The sequence below is a fragment of the Canis lupus genome, chromosome 12 (genome assembly GCF_048164855.1).
Source record: "Canis lupus baileyi chromosome 12, mCanLup2.hap1, whole genome shotgun sequence".
Taxonomy (NCBI): domain Eukaryota; kingdom Metazoa; phylum Chordata; class Mammalia; order Carnivora; family Canidae; genus Canis; species Canis lupus.
The window spans coordinates 2,832,562-2,851,814 of record NC_132849.1 but is presented as its reverse complement, the minus strand read 5'-3'; the positions used below and the strand labels follow the sequence as shown (position 1 = coordinate 2,851,814).

At 37.3% G+C, this 19,253-nt stretch overlaps 1 protein-coding gene and 1 long non-coding RNA gene across 6 annotated transcripts in view; one reads left to right on the top strand and one right to left on the bottom strand.

Moving 5' to 3' along the window:
• Positions 1-19,253, top strand: part of LOC140600616 (uncharacterized) — a 487,558-nt gene that overhangs the window by 218,666 nt on the left and 249,639 nt on the right. The window lies entirely within an intron of this gene.
• The window catches only part of MAGI3 (membrane associated guanylate kinase, WW and PDZ domain containing 3), a 236,323-nt gene that overhangs the window by 58,211 nt on the left and 158,859 nt on the right, over positions 1-19,253 (bottom strand). For all 5 annotated transcript variants that reach the window (XM_072769095.1, XM_072769091.1, XM_072769092.1 and 2 more), the window contains exons 4-6: positions 17,311-17,520; positions 11,850-12,024; positions 8,387-8,466 (exon numbers count right to left, since the gene is read on the bottom strand). In XM_072769095.1, coding sequence (XP_072625196.1) covers positions 8,387-8,466; positions 11,850-12,024; positions 17,311-17,520 — 465 coding nt within the window. The remainder of the gene's footprint in view (positions 1-8,386; positions 8,467-11,849; positions 12,025-17,310; positions 17,521-19,253) is intronic.

Genomic DNA, 19,253 nt, shown 5'->3' with positions numbered 1-19,253 from the left:
TAGACAACAAATAGGCTTAGAATATATCCAAAGATTTATTAATTTCCCTCATTTAGCCAAAGTTCTGATGCATTGACTTTTTTTTTTAATTTTTTAAAAAATTATTTACGATAGTCACACAGAGAGAGAGAGAGAGGCAGAGACACAGGCAGAGGGAGAAGCAGGCTCCATGCACCGGGAGCCCGACGTGGGATTCGATCCCGGGTCTCCAGGATCATGCCCTGAGCCAAAGGCAGGCGCTAAACCGCTGCGCCACCCAGGGATTCCTGCATTGACTTTTTTTAAAAAAAGATTTTATTTATTTATTCATGAGAGACACACACAGAGAGAGAGGCAGAGACACAGGCAGAGGGAGAAGCAGGCTGCATGCAGGGAGCCAGATGTGGGACCTGATCCCAGGACTCCAGGATCACACCCTGGGCCGAAGGCGGCGCTAAACCCCTGAGTCACCCAGGAATCCCCTGATGCATTGACTTTGTAAATAAAAATTTCATTGTAATGAAGCTGACAAGCTATATAAACTATTATGCTCTAATAAAATTATTTCACATTCAGAATAAAGGGGGAGAATAGATAACTAGCCTCTTGATGTAAAGCTCTGAATCACCTTCACTCCTTTTTTCCATCTTATTTTTCTGCCTGTGCGTGTATATGTGTGTGTATACATATGTATTGTGTGTATATATATATATGTACATATATGTATATATATACAGAGCACCCCAATTGATTGATTGATTGGTAGTTCTGAAGCTTGGTGAGTTTTTGTGATTTTTCTTTTGAAGGACCTGGCTGAAATGTCTGAGATGGAAAAGACAGGAATAGTTGAAAATGGCTATGTGAAAACAGAACAAAACAGCTGAGAATCGGATCCCTGGGTGGCTCAGCAGTTTAGTGCCTGCCTTTGGCCCAGGGTGTGATCCTGGAGTCCCAGGATCAATTCCCGCAGTGGGCTCCCTGCCTTGAGCCTGCTTCTCCTCCCTCTGCCTCTCTCTCTGTGTCTTTCATGGATGAATAAATAAAATCTTTAAAAAAAAAAAAAAAACAGCTGAGAAGACTTGAGACACACTTCAGCTCACTTTGATCATCCACAGCTATGAAGCAAATAATTGTCAATTAAGTAGGTACAATATTTTATGACAGGTAACCATTACATGGAGAGGAGTATTTGTTGGATTATATCTGGAAAAAATGTTCTTTAATAGTATTACCCAAAGCATTACCATTAAGGATCCTCCATGAAAGAGATCTCTTTTAACAGTTTCTTGAAATAGCATGGGAACTGAGTGATGCTGAGTGAGGATGGATCCTCTGACTGCACCATAACTGAATTTATGCTTTCTCTTTAGAAAGTTTGGCAAACTGCAAGAACTGTTTAAACCATTTGATATCTAAAAAACTCACAAGAATGTATTAATGCTTAATAAGGATAAAAGATCAACATAAATATATTTCAGCATTAATCTGGAAGTAGATTCAACATTTTATTTGGCAACTAACAAACCACAACCCTTTCTTTAGTTTAAAAAATTTTTTTTATTGGAGTTCAATTTGCCAACATATAGCATAACACCCAGTGCTCATCCCGCCAAGTGCCCCCCTCAGTGCCCATCACCCAGTCACCCCACCCCCAGCCGCTACTTCCCCTTCCACTACCCCTTGTTCATTTCCCAGAGTTAGGTGTCTCTCATGCTTTGTCACCCTCACTGATATTTTCACTCATTTTCTCTCCTTTCCCTTTATTCCCTTTCACTAATTTTTATATTCCCCAAATGAATGAGATCATATAATGTTTGTCCTTTTCCGATTGACTTATTTCACTCAGCATAATACTCTACAGGTCCCTCCATGTCGAAGCAAATAGTGGGTACTTGTCGTTTCTAATGGCTGAGGAATATTCCATTGTATACATAAACCACATCTTCTTTATCCATTCATCTTTTGATGGACACCGAGGCTCCTTCCACAGTTTGGCTATTGTGGACATTGCTGCTAGAAACATTGGGGTGCAGGTGTCCCGGCGTTTCATTGCATCTGTATCTTTGGGGTAAATCCCCAGCAGTGCTATTGCTGGGTCATAGGGCAGTTCTATTTTTAACTCTTTGAGGAACCTCCACAGTTTTCCAGAGTGGCTGTACCAGTTCACATTCCCACCAACATTCTCCATATCCTCTCCAACATTTGTGGTTTCCTGTCTTGTTAATTTTCACCATTCTCACTGGTGTGAGGTGGGATCTCATTGTGGTTTTGATTTGTATTTCCCTGATGGTAAGTGATGCAGAGCATTTTCTCAGGTGCTTGGTGGCCATGTCTATGTCTTCCTCTGTGAAATTTCTGTTCATGTCTTTTGCCCATTTCATGATTGGATTGTTTGATTTTTTGCTGTTGAATTAATAAGTTCTTTACAGATCTTGGAGACTAGCCCTTTATCTGATATGTCATTAGCAAATATCTTCTCCCATTCTGCAGGTTGTCTTTTAGTTTTGTTGACTGTTTCTTTTGCTGTGCAGAAGCTTCTTATCTTGATTAAGTCCCAATAATTCATTTTTGCTTTTGTTTCTCTTGCCATCTTGGATGTATCTTGTATCTTGCAAGAAGTTGCTGTGGCCAAGTTCAAAAAGGGTGTTGCCTTGTTCTCCTCTAGGATTTTGATGGATTCTTGTCTCACATTTAGATCTTTCATCCATTTTGAGTTTATCTTTGGGTCTGGTGTAAGAGAATGGTCTAGTTTCATTCTTCTGCATATGGATGTCCAATTGTCCCAGCACCATTTATTGAAGAGACTGTCCTTTTTCCCATTGGATAGTCTTTCCTGCTTTGTCGAATATTAGTTGACCATAAAGTTGAGGGTCCACTTCTGGATTCTCTATTCTGTTCCATTGATCTATGTGTCTGTTTTTGTGCCAGTACCACACTGTCTTGATGACCACAGCTTTGTAGTACAACCTCAAATCTGGCATTGTGATGCCCCCAGCTCATGTTTTCTTTTTTAATATTCCCCTGGCTATTCGGGGTCTTTTCTGTTTCCACACAAATCTTAAGATGATTTGTTCCAGCTCTCTGAAGAAAGTCCATGGTATTTTGATAGGGATTGCATTAAATGTGTAAATTGCCCTGGGTAACATTGACATTTTCACAATATTAATTCTTCCAATCCATGAGCATGGAATATTTTTCCATCTCTTTGTGTCTTCCTCCATTTCTTTCACAAGTGTTCTGTAGTTTTTACGGTATAGATCCTTTACCTCTTTGGTTAAGTTTATTCCTAGGTATCTTATACTTATGAGTGCAATTGTAAATGGGATTGACTCCTTAATTTCTCTTTCTTCAGCCTCATTGTTAGTTTATAGAAATGATACTGACTTCTGGGCATTGATTTTGTATCCTGCCACACTGCCAAATTGCTGTATGAGTTCTAGCAATCTTGGGGTGGAGGCCAAGTGCACAGTTGGCCGAGCATCAAACAGAGAGGCTCAAGGGTCCAAACTATGGGGGTAAGTACAGGTGATGTCAGGAGGCATACCCAGTTGTGGAGATGGAGAGTAGCACTTCTAGTAAAAAGTTCTGAATGTTCCTACAACACTAAAAGCAACTGTGGCTGCTCTATCTAAAGAAAGATATAATGAGGATGACCATATAACATATCGCCCACTTCTGAGAGTAAAAGAGGACACTATTATTGATTATGCTGGGACAAAAGGAATAAGCTGGGTTAGTCCGGAGTCAACCAAGACATATTGTCACCTTTAACGTAAAGAGCATTAGGGAGACACACTCATCTAATTTTTCAAATTTCCACAGAGGGGAAAGCAGGGGAGAAACACTCCAGTTTCTCTGAGCCCTCTTCCGTTCTTCTCTAAGGAAGAAACAGTGTCTGATCTGCCTGAAGAGGTTGGTTGGTTGGTTGTTTATTTATTTAAAGATTTTATTTATTTATTCATGAGAGACACAGAGAGGCAGAGACACAGGCAGAAGGAGAAGCCTGACGTGGCACTCAATCCTGGGTCTCCAGGATCACACCCTGGGCTGAAGGCAGCGCTAAACTGTTGAGCCACCTGGGCTGCCCTGCCTGGAGAGTTTTAGAGAATGAATTCAGTATGCTTGGCTCAGGGTCTCTTGGGTTCCCCTCACTGTTCTGGATGTGAGCCTGCCGGCAGAGGGTGCAGTCAAGTCTGATTTGCCTGCCTGCAAATCAGAGGAAGCTCCAGCAGAACAGAAGTCAGAGATTGAGTAGTGAAGGCTGCCTCCTAAAGGGGTGAAATGCCAGTAAGCCCATGTAGATGCCGAGCTAAAGCCATGTTCACTCATCAGCTAGCATTCTAAACCAACACTGTTTCCTGGATCTGATTTCTCTATTGACTCTAAACAAGTGAATGAAGACAGACTTTACTATTTATGGCTTCCTCCCAGAACTTCATAGAGATTAAAAAAATATTTTTAAGAAGAAGACTGAAATAATCTGTGGGATAGAGTAGCTTCTTTCCTTCCTTTCCCTCTCTCCTCCTTCCAAACATTTAAAAAGAAAGAGCAACAGGGATTGGAAACTATATAGGGAACAGAGCAAGAGGAGAGGAAGAAGCAAATATGCCTCTGAGCATCTGGCCCGGATGACTATGAGCATGGTGCCTATGACAGAAAGAGGGATGGGGTGACTTTAGGAGAAAGATGTTCAGTTTCGTTTTAAATATGTGTATTAGAAGTGCTACTAGGGCAATTTTTTTTAAGTCTCAAATGCAGTAGGAAATACAGAAACAGAATTCAAAACAGGACAATACTAGAGATTCAGTAAAAGGTCCAGCTATAATTAATTAATAAAGGTCTAATGATAAATACATTCTACAAGGGAAAATAGGAAAAGGCAGAGAACTGAACTGGAACAATCAGTGTACAGGAAAAGGAAGGAAGACCAGAAATAGAGACGTGCCCGAGCAAACTAACACCACATTCACAGGCTTTAAAAAGTCAAATTCTCTGGTATTACATATCTAGTTTAAAGTAGCTGGTTTCACCATATGGAATCTACTGATGAAAGCCTTATAGACAAGGGCAGTATGTTATAAACACCCAACAAAATACAGAGATCTTAAGTGCTCATTCAGTTATAAAAATGAGTTTTGGCAATTTGCATGTCCTTCCTAACTGCCACCCCAGCAAGGTGGAGGACATATTCATCATTCCAGAGAATTATTTTAATTCACCCACTTTCCCATTACCCACATTTTCCAAGTGCTATCAGCATAGATGGGTCTGCCTGTTGTTGGATTTTAATTAATGGATAATTGAATACCTGTTCTTTTGTGTCTGGCTTCTTCTATTCAATAAGTGTCTGAAATTGTTGAGTGTTATCAATAGTCTTTTCTTTTTTACTGTTGAGTAGTATTTCACTGCATGAATATACCAAAAATGATTTATCCATTCTTCTGTTGATGGGCATTTGAAATGTCCCCAGGTTTGAGTTATTATGAATATGGCTGTCATGATCTTTGGGGAACATGTGTTTTCATTTCTCTTAAGACAATGCCTCATGGGCAACTGTGGAAAGTTCTCTAGAATGGTCACATAATTTTACATTCCCACCAACTAGTGAAAGTTCCAGCTACTACTCTACAATCTCCCCAATCTTTGGTGTTCTCAGTGTATTTGACTCTAGCCCTTCTAAGAAGTGTGAATGACCTCTCGCTGTAGTGATGACTAAGGATGATGAGCAACTTTTCATGTCTTTATTGTCTATTCCTTTGTCTTCTTTGGAGAAGTGTCTGAGTTCTTTGGCCATTGTGAAAAACAACTTTATTGAGGTATATTTTGCATATCATAAAATTAATCTGTCTTAAGTGTTCAAAACAATGAGTTTTAATAATTTACTGAGTTGTGCAACCATCACTACAATCCAGTTTAAGAACATTTTGGTCACCCCAGTAAGATCCCTCATGTTATTTAATCTCTACCCCCATCCTCACTGTTGGGCAACCACCACTGATCTACTTTCTATCTCTATAGATTTGCCTATTCCAGACATTTCACATAAATGGAATCATGTAGTAGTTGGTCTTTGTGTCTAGTGTCTATCACTTAGCATAAAACATTGAGGTTTGCTCATGTTGTAGTATATATACTATTTCATTCCTTTTTATTGCTGAATATTATTCCACTAGATGATTACACATTTTATTTATCCTTTCATTAGTTGATAGATATTGAATTGTTTCTACTTTGGGGCTATTATGAATAGTGCTACCATGAATATTTACACGCAAGTCTTTGCGTGGACATATGTTTTCATTCCTCTTAAGTAGATACATACCAGTAGAATTGTTAGGTGATACACTAAATCTATTTTTATCCTTTTAAGCACTGCCAAACCTCTTTCTAAAGCACTTGTACCATCTTACATTCTGCCCAGCATTATACTAGGGTTACCATTTCTTCCTATCCTTACCAATAGATGTTATTATCTGTCTTTTCTGATTATAATCATTCTAATGAATATACAATAGTGTCTCACTGTGGCTTCAATTTGCATTTCCCCAATGACTAGTGGTGTTAAGTAGCTTTTCTAGTCATTATTAAGCATTTGTATCTTTTTTGATGAAATGTCTATTTAAATATTTTGCCCATTTTAAAATTTGGTTGTCTTATTAATGAGTTATAACCATATTTTACAGATTCAGATATAATTCCTTTGCCAGATACATATTGCAAATCCTACAACTTTGTCTATTCATTTTCTCAATAGTGTCTTTTGATGAACAAAAATTTAAAATTTTTATTAAGTACAATTTATCAAGTGTTTCTTTTATGGTTCATACTTTTTTGGGGCCTAAGAAATCTTTGCTAATCCTAAAGTTATGAGGATATTTTTCTAAATTTTCCTCTAAAAGCTTTAGGGTTCTAGCTTTTATGATTAGGTCTCTGATCCATCTGAAAATAATTTTTGAGTATGGAGTGATGTATAGTTGAAGTTCATTTTCCTTACGAATATCCATCCACTTTTTCCAGCACCATTTGTTGCTCCCCTTTTCATTGAACTGACTTGGCAACTGAGCTGTAGATTAAGTGATCATATGTGTTCATCTATTTCTGGATGCTATACTGTTCCAATGATCTACTTGTCTATCCTTATGTCAATACCACAGTCTTGGTTATTGAGCTTTATAGTAATTCTTCAAATCTGGTAGCCTATGTCCTTTATCTCTGTCCTTTTTTAAGACTACCAGGCTAACTGGAGCCTTGTATTTCTATATGTATTTTAGAATTGGCTTGACGATTTTTTCAAGACAGACTTAGTGGGTCTTAACTGGGACTGTATTGAACCTAGATATCAATTTAAGGAAAATGAACATCATTAACAATAAATATTGTTTATTTATTATGAATAATAAAAATATTATTAATTCTGTGAACGCAGTGCATCTCCTCGATTACTTCAAGTCTTCCTTAATTTCTTTCAGGGATATTTTGTAGTTTTCAGTGTATCTTGTGCATCTTTCAATAGTTTTGCTCCAAGGTATCTTTTTTTTTTTTTAAATATCATTGCAAACAATTTTAAAATAATTCCATTTTCCAATTGGTCTTTCCTAAAACTAATCTTAATATTGCAATCATGCTGAACAAAATGTATAAATTGTTTATTTTATAGATTGGAGTTCAGTCTATAGAAGGACTACCTGAAACTCACTCATAGCCATTCATTTTTTAACCAAGGTAAATAATTTCTGATTCAGTGATATAAAATGAATGCAAATTTTATTCATGCTCCCTCTATATTAAAGAAGGCATAGCAAACAATTTTGGTTGGAGTAAAGTCTATATTTATGTGTAAGACTATACTATTAAACACCATATAATACACAAGATAGACAAGCATTATTACCTAAGAGTTCTTAGAGAAATTTTTCTACTAAGCAATAAAAATAGTGTGGGGGCAAGGGTATATTAAAGACTTTCACTAAGTCTCTACTAATGCTCTAAATAAAAGATCAGCCATAAATACTAACATATCTATCCTAGCGATACTAAATTAAATATATTTTTGAAGGTTCAATAGCCAATAATAAGGCTACCCTGTAGTTAAGAATGTATCTGATTTATTAACATATTTATTTAGAAATTTTTAAATTTGTCTTTAAAACAAATGTAAAAAGGGGGCATTTTTATTAAGATTTTTATAAAGGATGTCATTGTATAGTCCTCAAAATGAAGGAAATAAAATATAAAATTAGGTGCAAGGATGTAATTACAAGTCAGTTAAGTATGATATCCACCCATTGCTTATGTGCTTATGTACATTATAATTTGTTTGGGGTTTTGGAAAGCTCACTATCCAAGAAAGAAGAGAGAAAAGGGATTAGGTGAATGAGCACAATATAAAAGATTTCCGAATCTCTACCTCCATCTTCACAGTCTTCAGGGGCTTTGGCTTTCTTACAAAGACGAGGATCCAACCAGGTTGTTGTCTTGGTGTTGTGGCTGTAGAATAAAGATCTCAATTAGAAACAGTACGATGAAGAGGGAGAAAAGTATCTCAAAAGCAAAGATTAAAAGTGACCAAAATGTATATGTTTGCACATTATCTCCTACAGCCTCTGTACACCTCGGATTCGATCTCAGACTGCTACTTCAAAACTTCCGTAAAGGGATGGTAATGCTAGAGGCACTAAAGTGAGAAAGAAGAATCTACAGAAGGGGAAAAATACCAAGTACAGATTAACAGACACTGGTTGAAACAGTCAAAAATGTTTCAAAGGTTGGGCATATAGCCCCATACTGTGCATTATCCTGTTGAAAAAGCTGCATCGAATTCCTTCCTTGTTTGATGCTTGCTATTTTGGTGTTGGCTGAATTCCTTCCTTCCTCCCTTCAAAAAACATTGTATTCCTTGAGTACCTGCAACATGTGGGCTGTGATATAGTGATGTGCTGAGGGCTGGGATACAGTTGAAGAGAGAGAGATGCCCCTGCCCTCATAAGTGTTCTTTAAAATGAAAGCATTTAATAAAATAAAAAAACCTCCAAACCTCTATTTCTGCAATATGCAAGTAAAACTGATGGGTATAGTTAACTCTACTCTACAAGATATGGGCTATATACCACATAGAAAAAGAAAGCAGAACCAAAGGTCCCACTCCACTCTTCCACACACTCCTTTTTATGAAGGAGGCCGTAGATGCTTTCAAAGAGCAGTGCAACCATGTAGTAGATACTAATGCTAAAACAAAGCCATCACACTGCTGAGTAGACGGTGTTATAGTTTAAACATCAGAATTATGAGGATATTAAAGAAATAAAAAACCATGGGGGAAAATATTCAGGAAAGTTATTATCAAAGCAGTGTGAGATTAATAACATGAACAAAATATCATTCCTTGTCATCTTTATTGTAAAATGAATTCCCTAATCTCTATATTAATTACTCTTAGGAAATTAAGCCAATGGTTTCAGAGAATTAATCATACCTTCTATGTCTTTTCTAACTCCTGAACCACCTAGGGCCATGCAACCATTTCTTATGCATTACCAGGTAGGATACTAGCTGGTAGACTGTGGCAGAAACAAGTTTTTATGCTGAATAATGGATAATCTGAAGAGGAGACACTGGGATTGTTTCTAGAAAATCTGTGTTATCCATTCTGTCAAAGAGATAATTTCTCCACACTCAAGCCAGTTAAATCAATTTTAGCAACATGAAAAGGATCAGGACTCCAAAGAGGCTTAGTAGCATGTAGACTGTTAGGAGAAAAAAAAAAATCATGTACATATCTCAGTAAACGAAATTCACAATCGCTACTTGAGAAAAGCTTAACTTTGGTTTCTATGATCCAAAGTTTTCATTCTTAAGTTAGCAGATGCAGGCAATCTGCTAGGATTTTACCTATTTCCCAAGGTAAAGAAATGCCCAGAGGGGCTATATTCAAAACATAATAGCTAAAGGCTATAAAGACCTATTTTCATACAGATGCATGATTTAACAGTAGTAACACAGACCAAATTTACATTAGCTGCAGCAGCAAATACTATTTAGCTATAGGGTGGTTACAAACCCCCTATCAGATTTGCAAATATTTGTTCCTATTCTGCAGGTTGCTTTCCACTCGTTGATTGCTTCCCTTTGCTGCACAGTTTTTAAGTTTGATGAAGTCTCATTTGTCTATTTTTGGTTTTGTTGTCTTTAGTTTTTGTGTCATAGCCAAGAAGTCCTTGCCAAATTCAATGCCATGAGACTTTGCCCCTGTGTTTTCTTTTAGGAGTTTTATGGTTTCAGGTCTCATATCTAGGTCTTTAATGCATTTTAATAATGTTCAACTATAATGGCATTTCTATTTTTTTAATGGCATTTCTTTTATAAATTCTCTCTCCTCTCTATAATTTACTAACTTATCCCCATTTATAGGATAAAGCACTGTCAGGTTCGATATCTCATACCCTGTTTCTAAAGATACTCTAGCCACTTCTAACAGCTTTACATCTTACTTGGGGATTTAGTCCTAAAATCAGAATGAAAGTCAAGTCTAAATTACCTTTGAACAACACCTTTAATTGGCCATAAAGAAGAGCATATACCCGATTTTGTCTGTTTTTGCATACTCCTTGTCATTAATGTTTATATAAGTATATAATATAATCAATAATGCGCCATGTATGGTAAAAAGAATACAATACACACAAAATGTATGTCTTTTAAATACTATGAATCCGATTTGGTAAAGCAAGATCCTCAGTCTATGGGAAGGATGTGGTCCCATTCTATGTGACCAAATGAGGAAACAGGTTCATGTCTCCCATCCCCAATTCTTTTTTTTTTTTAGATTATTTATTTATTTATTTATGAAAGACCGGGGGTGGGGGGAGAGAAAGAGAGAAAGAGAGAGAGAGAGAAAGAGAGAGAGAGAAAGAGAGAAAGAGAGAGAGGCAGGCAGAGACACAGGCAGAGGGAGAAGCAGGCTCCATGCAGGGAGCCCGATACAGAACTCGATCCTGGGACTCCAGGGTCACATGCTGGGCCAAAGGCAGGCACTAAACCACTGAGTCACCCAGGGATCCCCTCCCTAATTCATTTTTAAGGACATATTCCTTGACTGTGGTATCCAGCCCTCAACATTTTGTTTTTTAACTATTATATTCTATAACTTCACTACATTATATATTCTGCCTCTGTGAAAATTATTTTAAGGATGAGAAATACAGCTGCATAAGAATATAAAAATGCTTCATAATGAAACTTCCGAAAAAATTATTGGCATAATATTCTCTGGTACAAACCATAAAAAATTTATTCTGATCAAATACATGTGATATCCTGTATCTCTATAAATACATTTATACTTTATATTAATAGTGCTTTCTCATAAATTAGGGTTTGTCAATTCTTATTGTACCAATTAGCCTGAGGATCAATGATATTTCTCTTCTATGTCATTCAAATATGTTGCCTGAATACATCTAGAAAATGTATAAATGAAAATATTTAACTCCGATAATAAATATGCCCTCCATCACATGATGGTAATTCTTGAAATGCTCATTAGGTTGGACAATCTACCAAAAGTTTAAAAAAACATCAAGGCAAAATACCCTTCATTCCTACATTTTTCACTATTAGTGATAAACCTGTTTTTAATCCTTCTTTTTTTATAAAACCAGAAGTCAAATACATGACTTGTTTGTCCAAGTCAAATAAAAATGAAACACCATCCAGGAAAATCATCAGATTAAGAATTAACTGTTACTAGTATGAAAAATCTCTTTAAAGAAACAAAAAAGAAATGGAAGCCTTGTGAAATGAGGATAAAGAAATGGTAAGACAAAACCTCACAGTGACAGGGCGTGTTAGGAGAGATACAGACATTTGCTTACTCAATGAAGTAGACCATCCCTGTGTCGGTGTAGGCCATCTCCCAGTTTTTGGGTAGTGGTTCCAGATTCTCATCTCTCATCATATAATTTCTGAAGTCCATGGAGCTATTTGTTTGGTTATAACTTGGGACAGTCTTCATCCAATCAGATGACTCAGAGTGCCTCTCTCTGTTTTCTGCCATTCAACACAGAACAGTGTGCAAAGAAGGTAAAGTTACACTCTCTTCAAACAGCTCCCTTCATTTCCAACAAAATGTTAAACATTTATTGCACATTTCCTTGTGCATTATATCTACGCTCCTACAAGTTTTGAAGTAGCAAATAGACATACTGAATATTTTTCATCTGCTAAGTGACATTAACTCAGTCTAGCACCTCTCATGCCAGTCTGGGAAAGAAGTGAAAAGCAACCCTAGAATCAATTTGGTACATTGTGACTACTGACAGTAAGGGCTGTAGGGGTGCTTACACAATCCCTCCATGGGCCAGGCTCTAATTGAAGCGCTTTATATATATATGAACTCATGATCCTCACAGCAGCCCTGTGATTACTTATTATTACTATTCTGGTTTTTGGATTATAGATGAGGAAACCAAGGCACAGTGAGGTTAATTTTGTAACAGCAAAGTCAGGATTCAAATTTAAGTGGTTCATGCTCTTATGTGCATGAACCAACCTGTCTTGTATACATTTTAATACAGGTCTTTAAAATAATACCAGTTTTTAAAAATTATGCTCAATACACTTCCTGTTAAGTATAATTCTCTATTGGTGACATTACAATCCTTTGAAAGTCCCAGAGTCCTTAAGGTAAGTAAGAATACTAAAATTTGGCTACCGGGGATCCCTGGGTGGTGCAGCAGTTTAGCGCCTGCCTTTGGCCCAGGGCGCGATCCTGGAGACCCGGGATCGAGTCCCACGTCGGGCTCCCGGTGCATGGAGCCTGCTTTTCACTCTGCCTATGTCTCTGCCTCTCTCTCTCTCTGCGACTATCATAAATAAATAAAAAATTAAAAAAATAAAATAAAATTTGGCTACCATCTAGGGAATTCACAATTCATGCACTTCAAACTCATTTCTAGACTTATAACAACTCCAAACTGCAGGCGATGCCTCAGAATGAGTGAATCTTAGAAGAGGCCTTAGATTCATTACACGTAGTATTTCCACTCCAACTGTCCTTTATCCAACCGAGTTCTGTAATTCATTAATACTACTACTTACTACCCCTCACTGTTCCTCAGCTGCCCCCCAGTCTGTGCCCTAACCATGTCATCATTGCCCTACTTATGCAACTTAAGTTCTGTAATCAGCCACGATCATGGCTCCCTTGCAAACACTACTGCTTCCTCTGCCCCAACCTTACTTCTTCACTCAGGGTACATGCCCGGCTGAACCACAACTCTGCTTAAATCTTTCCATCTACTCTACACCAGCACCTGTAGCTAAACACAGGTAACACTAACTAGTTCATTTCTACTATATGATCACTAACCTCAAGAGGGCATGTAATGGCATATGATAATCACAGGAAACTTCTTTAGTCCATTCACTCTGACACTCTCCTAGATAACTATTTCATACATTCTTTCTTCTGAGATCTACCACTACTTATCCCTAATCTCACTGGATGACCTTGTTTCCTCCACATAGCCAAATTCAATGATCATTTCTCGGTGGCCATCTTATCTGAGCATTGTTGAGCATTCTCTTCTCCTGGCTTCTAGGATATTCCACCCTCCTGTATGCCTTCTAACTCACTGGCTCGACTCAGTCTCCCTGACTGCACATATTAGAAGGCCTTCTCAGGGTTCACTCTTTGGACATTTTTTCTTCTCTTTCTACAGTTACTCTCTTGGAACTCATTCAGTGTCACCGCTGTACAAGCTGTATGCTGATGATGTCCCAATATGCATCTTCAGACCAGACATAGACTTTTAAATCCAAAATCAAACATGACATTTTCATTTGGATGTCTAATGAGCATCTCAAGCTTACATATCCCAACTGAAGCCCCTACTACACTTTTCCAACCCAAAACTGACTCCTCTTAAAATCTACCTTATCTCAATAAATGCAACTCTATTCTTCTACTAGATATTCAAGTTAAAGCCCTGGAAATGATCTTTGACTCTGCTCTCTCTGACCTCAAATCCAGTCTGCCAACAAATGTAACCGGGTCAGGCCACTTCCCTGTCACATTTTCATCAGAGCCAAACCACTATTTCTCACTTAAATTACTGCATTAACCTCTTAACTAGTATCACTGTTTATGCCTACCCTCTTACTGCCTATTTTCAATTCAGTAGCAAGAATGAGACTATTAAAATCTGTTTTATCATGTCACCCTTCTACTCAAAACCCTATAATGGTTTCTCATCTCAGAGTAAAAAGCAAAATTATTCCAACAACATATAAGATCCTACATAATATCATTTCCACACCCCCCAATCATTGCTTACTATTCTATTTCCTTCCATCACTCTGTTCCAACCACATATAAAATTTTTTTTTTAAGATTTTAATTTATTTATTCATAGAGACACAGAGAGAGAGAGAGAGGCAGAGACACAGGCAGAGGGAGAAGCAGGCTCCATGCAGGGAGCCCAACATGGGACTCGATCCTGAGCCTCCAGGATCACACCCCAGGCTGCAGGCAGCGCTAAACCGCTGCGCCACAGGGGCTGCCCTGTTCCAACCACATATAATGCATTGTCCATTTTGTATCCAATTATATTGGTTTCCTGGCCTTTGTCTGAATATTCCAGGCATGCTCCCACCTCAGGGTATTTTTTCCCCTCAGGGCATTTGTACTTAAAATTCCCTCTGGCTGGAATGTTGTTCTCCTGGATATTTTGAGTTTACATCATCACTTCTTTCAAAGTCCTCTTCTCAGTGAGATCTTTTTTGCTACTCTATCTAAAATCACAAATCGGCCACTGCTACTTTTTTTTTTTGGCCACTGTTACTTTTTATCCTTCTCCTTTTCTGCTTTGTTTTTCTCTTTAGCACTCTCTAATATACTACATGCTATATTCATTCATGTTGGATAATTCTTTCCCACTAGAAGGCAAAATTTTGAAGACGGAGTTTTTGTCTGTTTTGTTCAGCGCTTTTTTCCTAGCTGTTGGAAAAATGCCTAGCACGCAGTAGCTTAGCAAGTGCTCAATAAATATTTGTTGAATGAATAGCTTGAATAAAACACAAGATTCATTCTCCAGGCAAAACAAAAGTGACAGAAATTAAAAGGCACCCAATGTGTAAATCAATCTGGAAGGGAGTTACATTCTTGGGACAGAAGTATGATGGAGGAAAACAAAGGAACTATATGATTTCTCATACTTATCTGAATATAATTCAAAGTGACTGTGTATTAAGTTTCCTTAATAGTCAATGACTTGACAATACTGTTTATGTAACAATCATCTCTTGGAAAAAGATTTTATTTTAGCATTATTATATAACATATATCATCCTATGTGGGCATATTAGCATTCTTACATTCTTCAGCAAGATATAAAATAATATACATGTTGGTATATACAAATAAATCTTTAACTCTTCTTTCCCCACTGCCATCCCCAACAATTTTCTGATTGTTCAAGGCAGGAATTCTAATACCCAAAAGCAACACACAAAGTGTATTTCAATAAGTTAACAACTAGACTTAGTACTTATTCAGAAAAGACCAAGTGCATTTAGTCATGTCTTTTATTGTTTTTTCATTCAAATAGTCTGAATATTTTCTCTTACCAAGACATACATAATCCAGTGGAAGTGTCCTACGGTATCTACACACAAGAGGTAGTATGCAAACGGCCTCCCACTCTTGGATACACTCCCTTTAAATATGACCACCAGAAAGTCAGTAGCATCTGGCTTAGCAACCAGCTTACATGATAAGCATAAAACTGTGGAGATCACAGATAGGTTTCTCTCTAAAAGAACTCCAGTGGTAACAGAAAAGCTCCACATCAGAAAGTAAAAACAGAACATCCCCCCCATCCTCAAAATAAGAATATACAAATTCCCACATTGGGATAGATACATGGTCTCTAATCTCAGTCTTAAACATTTAAGAATGTTAACAGACTTAATTCTGTGGGAGAAGAAGGCGGACATCAACATCAAAAGGCTCCACTGAAAAAAAAAAAAAAAGGCTCTACTGTGTGATGATTTCCCTTAATAGCCCTTAAAGAATTAGATGTAAATTCACTTAATCCTTTTTAGGCCTGTTTGCAGTCTCTACACCCAAATACAATGGGGTAATAAACATATTATGTATCATGTTATTATGTTATTATGTGAGATGTTAGGACTGTAAGACAGGGCTCACACTCTGAAGGAGGACACAAATGAACATATTAAGACAGTAAATACAATATACACAACAAATTTCAGTAGTTGATGAAAAAATCAGATGCTTTGGGAAAATAATATGGTAATGGGTTCTGCAAATTTGGGGATGTGATCAAATTCATTCATCTATTGTATATCAATAAAATATTTTCTTAGTTCCTAGTTTGCACCAGGCACTGTTTATGATTAAAGGATGCAGCAGGGATCCCTGGGTGGCGCAGCAGTTTGGCGCCTGCCTTTGGCCCAGGGCGTGATCCTGGAGACCCGGGATCGAATCCCACGTCGGGCTCCCGGTGCATGGAGCCTGCTTCTCCCTCTGCCTGTGTCTCTGCCTCTCTCTGTGTGTGACTATCATAAATAAATTAAAAAAAAAAAAATAAAGGATGCAGCAATGAACAAAAGCAAAAACTTTCCGGCCCTTATGAAGCTCATATTCTAGTGTTTTGAATAAAAATATTATAATAAATAGCACTGAAATTAGTTCTGCTGTTATTCTGTGGCTTCCTAGTTACACACTCAATTAGAAGAGTAAGAATCTCTGAAGCAACCATAACATATTTTAGGGGTACTCAAAGGAAGATTCTCCACCACTAAATTTCTGGTGATTTTGCATTTAATGAAAAATAAGAGTCAGGTTTGGAAATTTATTTGAGTGATTCAGAATTTAAACTCAACACACAGCTAACAAATCTTTCCGATAATTTTTACTGGCATGTTTCTATCCCTCTGCATTTTCAGTTGAAGGCCGTATCTTAAAACTGTATTTTTTTTCATGTCCTGTAAAGTATGACTTAGGCCAACAACATTCTCATACTTGGAACCTCAAATCTTTTAAGCAGTAGGATCATAATATATTATATTATTACTAATGATAGTTTATTACTGACTTATCAAAATTGCCACTTGGTGCAACTCACTTCAGTTTCTAAGATGGTTGACAGAGATACACTTCGTTCCATACACAACCTTTAAAAAAAAATTAGAATCACATCACTTGCTCTGTACATGCTTTAGGATAGATTTTAACTACTTTCAATTCAGTGTCACATTAAAGTCCACCTGGAAGATAGATCAGTTAAAGTTATTCATCTATTCACAAACCTGCAGTTCCACTGCCATTAACAGCTTCCTTGTCCTCATCTTCTTCCTCTTCAGGAAGAGAGCTGTCCATTCTTTCCATCTTGCTGACAGACGTAGTTCGTTTCCGTTGGGATTCTGTGTCAAACTCATTATCAAAGAGGACCTGATCAACTGGATCTGGCTGGAAAGGGCTGGGTTCTGCTGGAGGCTTAGGAGTTCCATAAAAGTTTCCTGAAATGGACAAAATAACAGCAGCTGAAAGGAATGATGTTGAATTGAGAGTCAGAACAGTATGACCCAGGGTACGTCTCTGCCCTGCTGTCTTATATCAAGGATTCTGAATGACCACCACTGGCCAAAAGGAAGCCAAAATACTTCTTCTTGGAAGTGGAGGAGGGAGAAAGAACAGAAAGAACTAATTTCTCAAGTATCCTTCATCATGGATATTCTAACATTATCTAACTTTTTAATACTATTTGTACTAAGGATAGGAAGTTGACTTCATGTACACAGATTATTTATTCCTACAGGGCTTACTTTGCATGGGCTCTAAATGATGGCCTGATTGTGAAATTAAATGCATCAATGCTCTTGTGTTAAGACTAACTGGCATAAGAAGTGGGAGTTAAAGGAAGAGAAAATGAACTCAAAGAATTCTGTTCTGATGTGTAACATAATGAACCATTTTGGTAAAATGAGGAAATATGTGGGTAAAGGATAAAGCTATGAACCAGCGTGTGCTGAAATGTAGGCTGTTTATGTAAAAGTAATTTTTAGGTTTTCTGAGCATTCTAATAATTTATTGAACAAATAGAGACATTATTAGCATAATTCAATATTGGCTTGCTCTCAGAAAGCAAGAAATACTTTGATATGCTACATCTTGAGGATCAGGAATTTTTGCAGTAAAAATAAATGCTCCAGAGTAGAATGAAAACAATTGAATATCTTCTTAATTTGTCATGCAGTTCTCAGGAGGCAGCCAAATACAATGGAAAGCCATTCAAAAGGTCTAGCTTATTAACAGTTTACGGTTGCAAGTTTTTACCTTTTATCAGCCACTATGCTAATGCTATAGAGAAAGATAGATATGGGTAGGGAATAAAATATTCGTGATCTTCCTTCGTTTATTTATTTTTAAAGTCACACCTTCTAATCAAATTCCTGGGCTCCTAAGGAGGCAATTAAGACATTCATCACATAAAGTAAATTAATGGGGTATATGATGAATTATTTGTCCCAGATGAGAACACTATAGGTGTTCACGATAATACCAAGGCAAATCTACAAGTCGGTTTACCTTGAGTCATGTGTGCCTTGAGGGAAAAGCATTAAGATAAATCTTTTGGAAATCTGACTTTGGGCAGTAATTGTCATTAAAATATTCAAGACAAAACAATGAAATCAAAGCAAAATAAATTTTCAACTATATCTCGCCTCCCCCTACTCAAGGATTTCCCTTGCTTCCAAATCCACATTTGAAATGGAATTACTCCTGTCAGGCAGACGCTGCAAAAATTCTCATTAAAACAGACTCAGAGGGTCTCCGCAAACTTTCTGGCCCATGGTAAAACAAGGACCCAGTGAAGATGCCAGCTCACATTTCTCTGGGGCAGAAGGCCCAGAAATGTTCTAAAGAGAGGTCTGGTTGGGGAACAGGATGCTCCAGGATCTCAATTTTTCCTGCATTATGTCCAACAATCATGCTACCCTGGAATTTGTATATTCCATGACAAAAATCAAATATCCACCTTCCCTACGGATGGTAGTTTTAGTAGCAACACTAGATACACACTGTACTGTGTAGTCTTGGTAATTATTATCTCACACTAGGTAGTTGAACTGTTTTCTTGGGTGAAATCAGACAAATTTAGGATATTTTGATTATTCCCCATGATCATTAAAATTTTAGGACTTTGTAATAAATCCCAGTAGCTTCCTTACTTAAACACACCTATTGGACT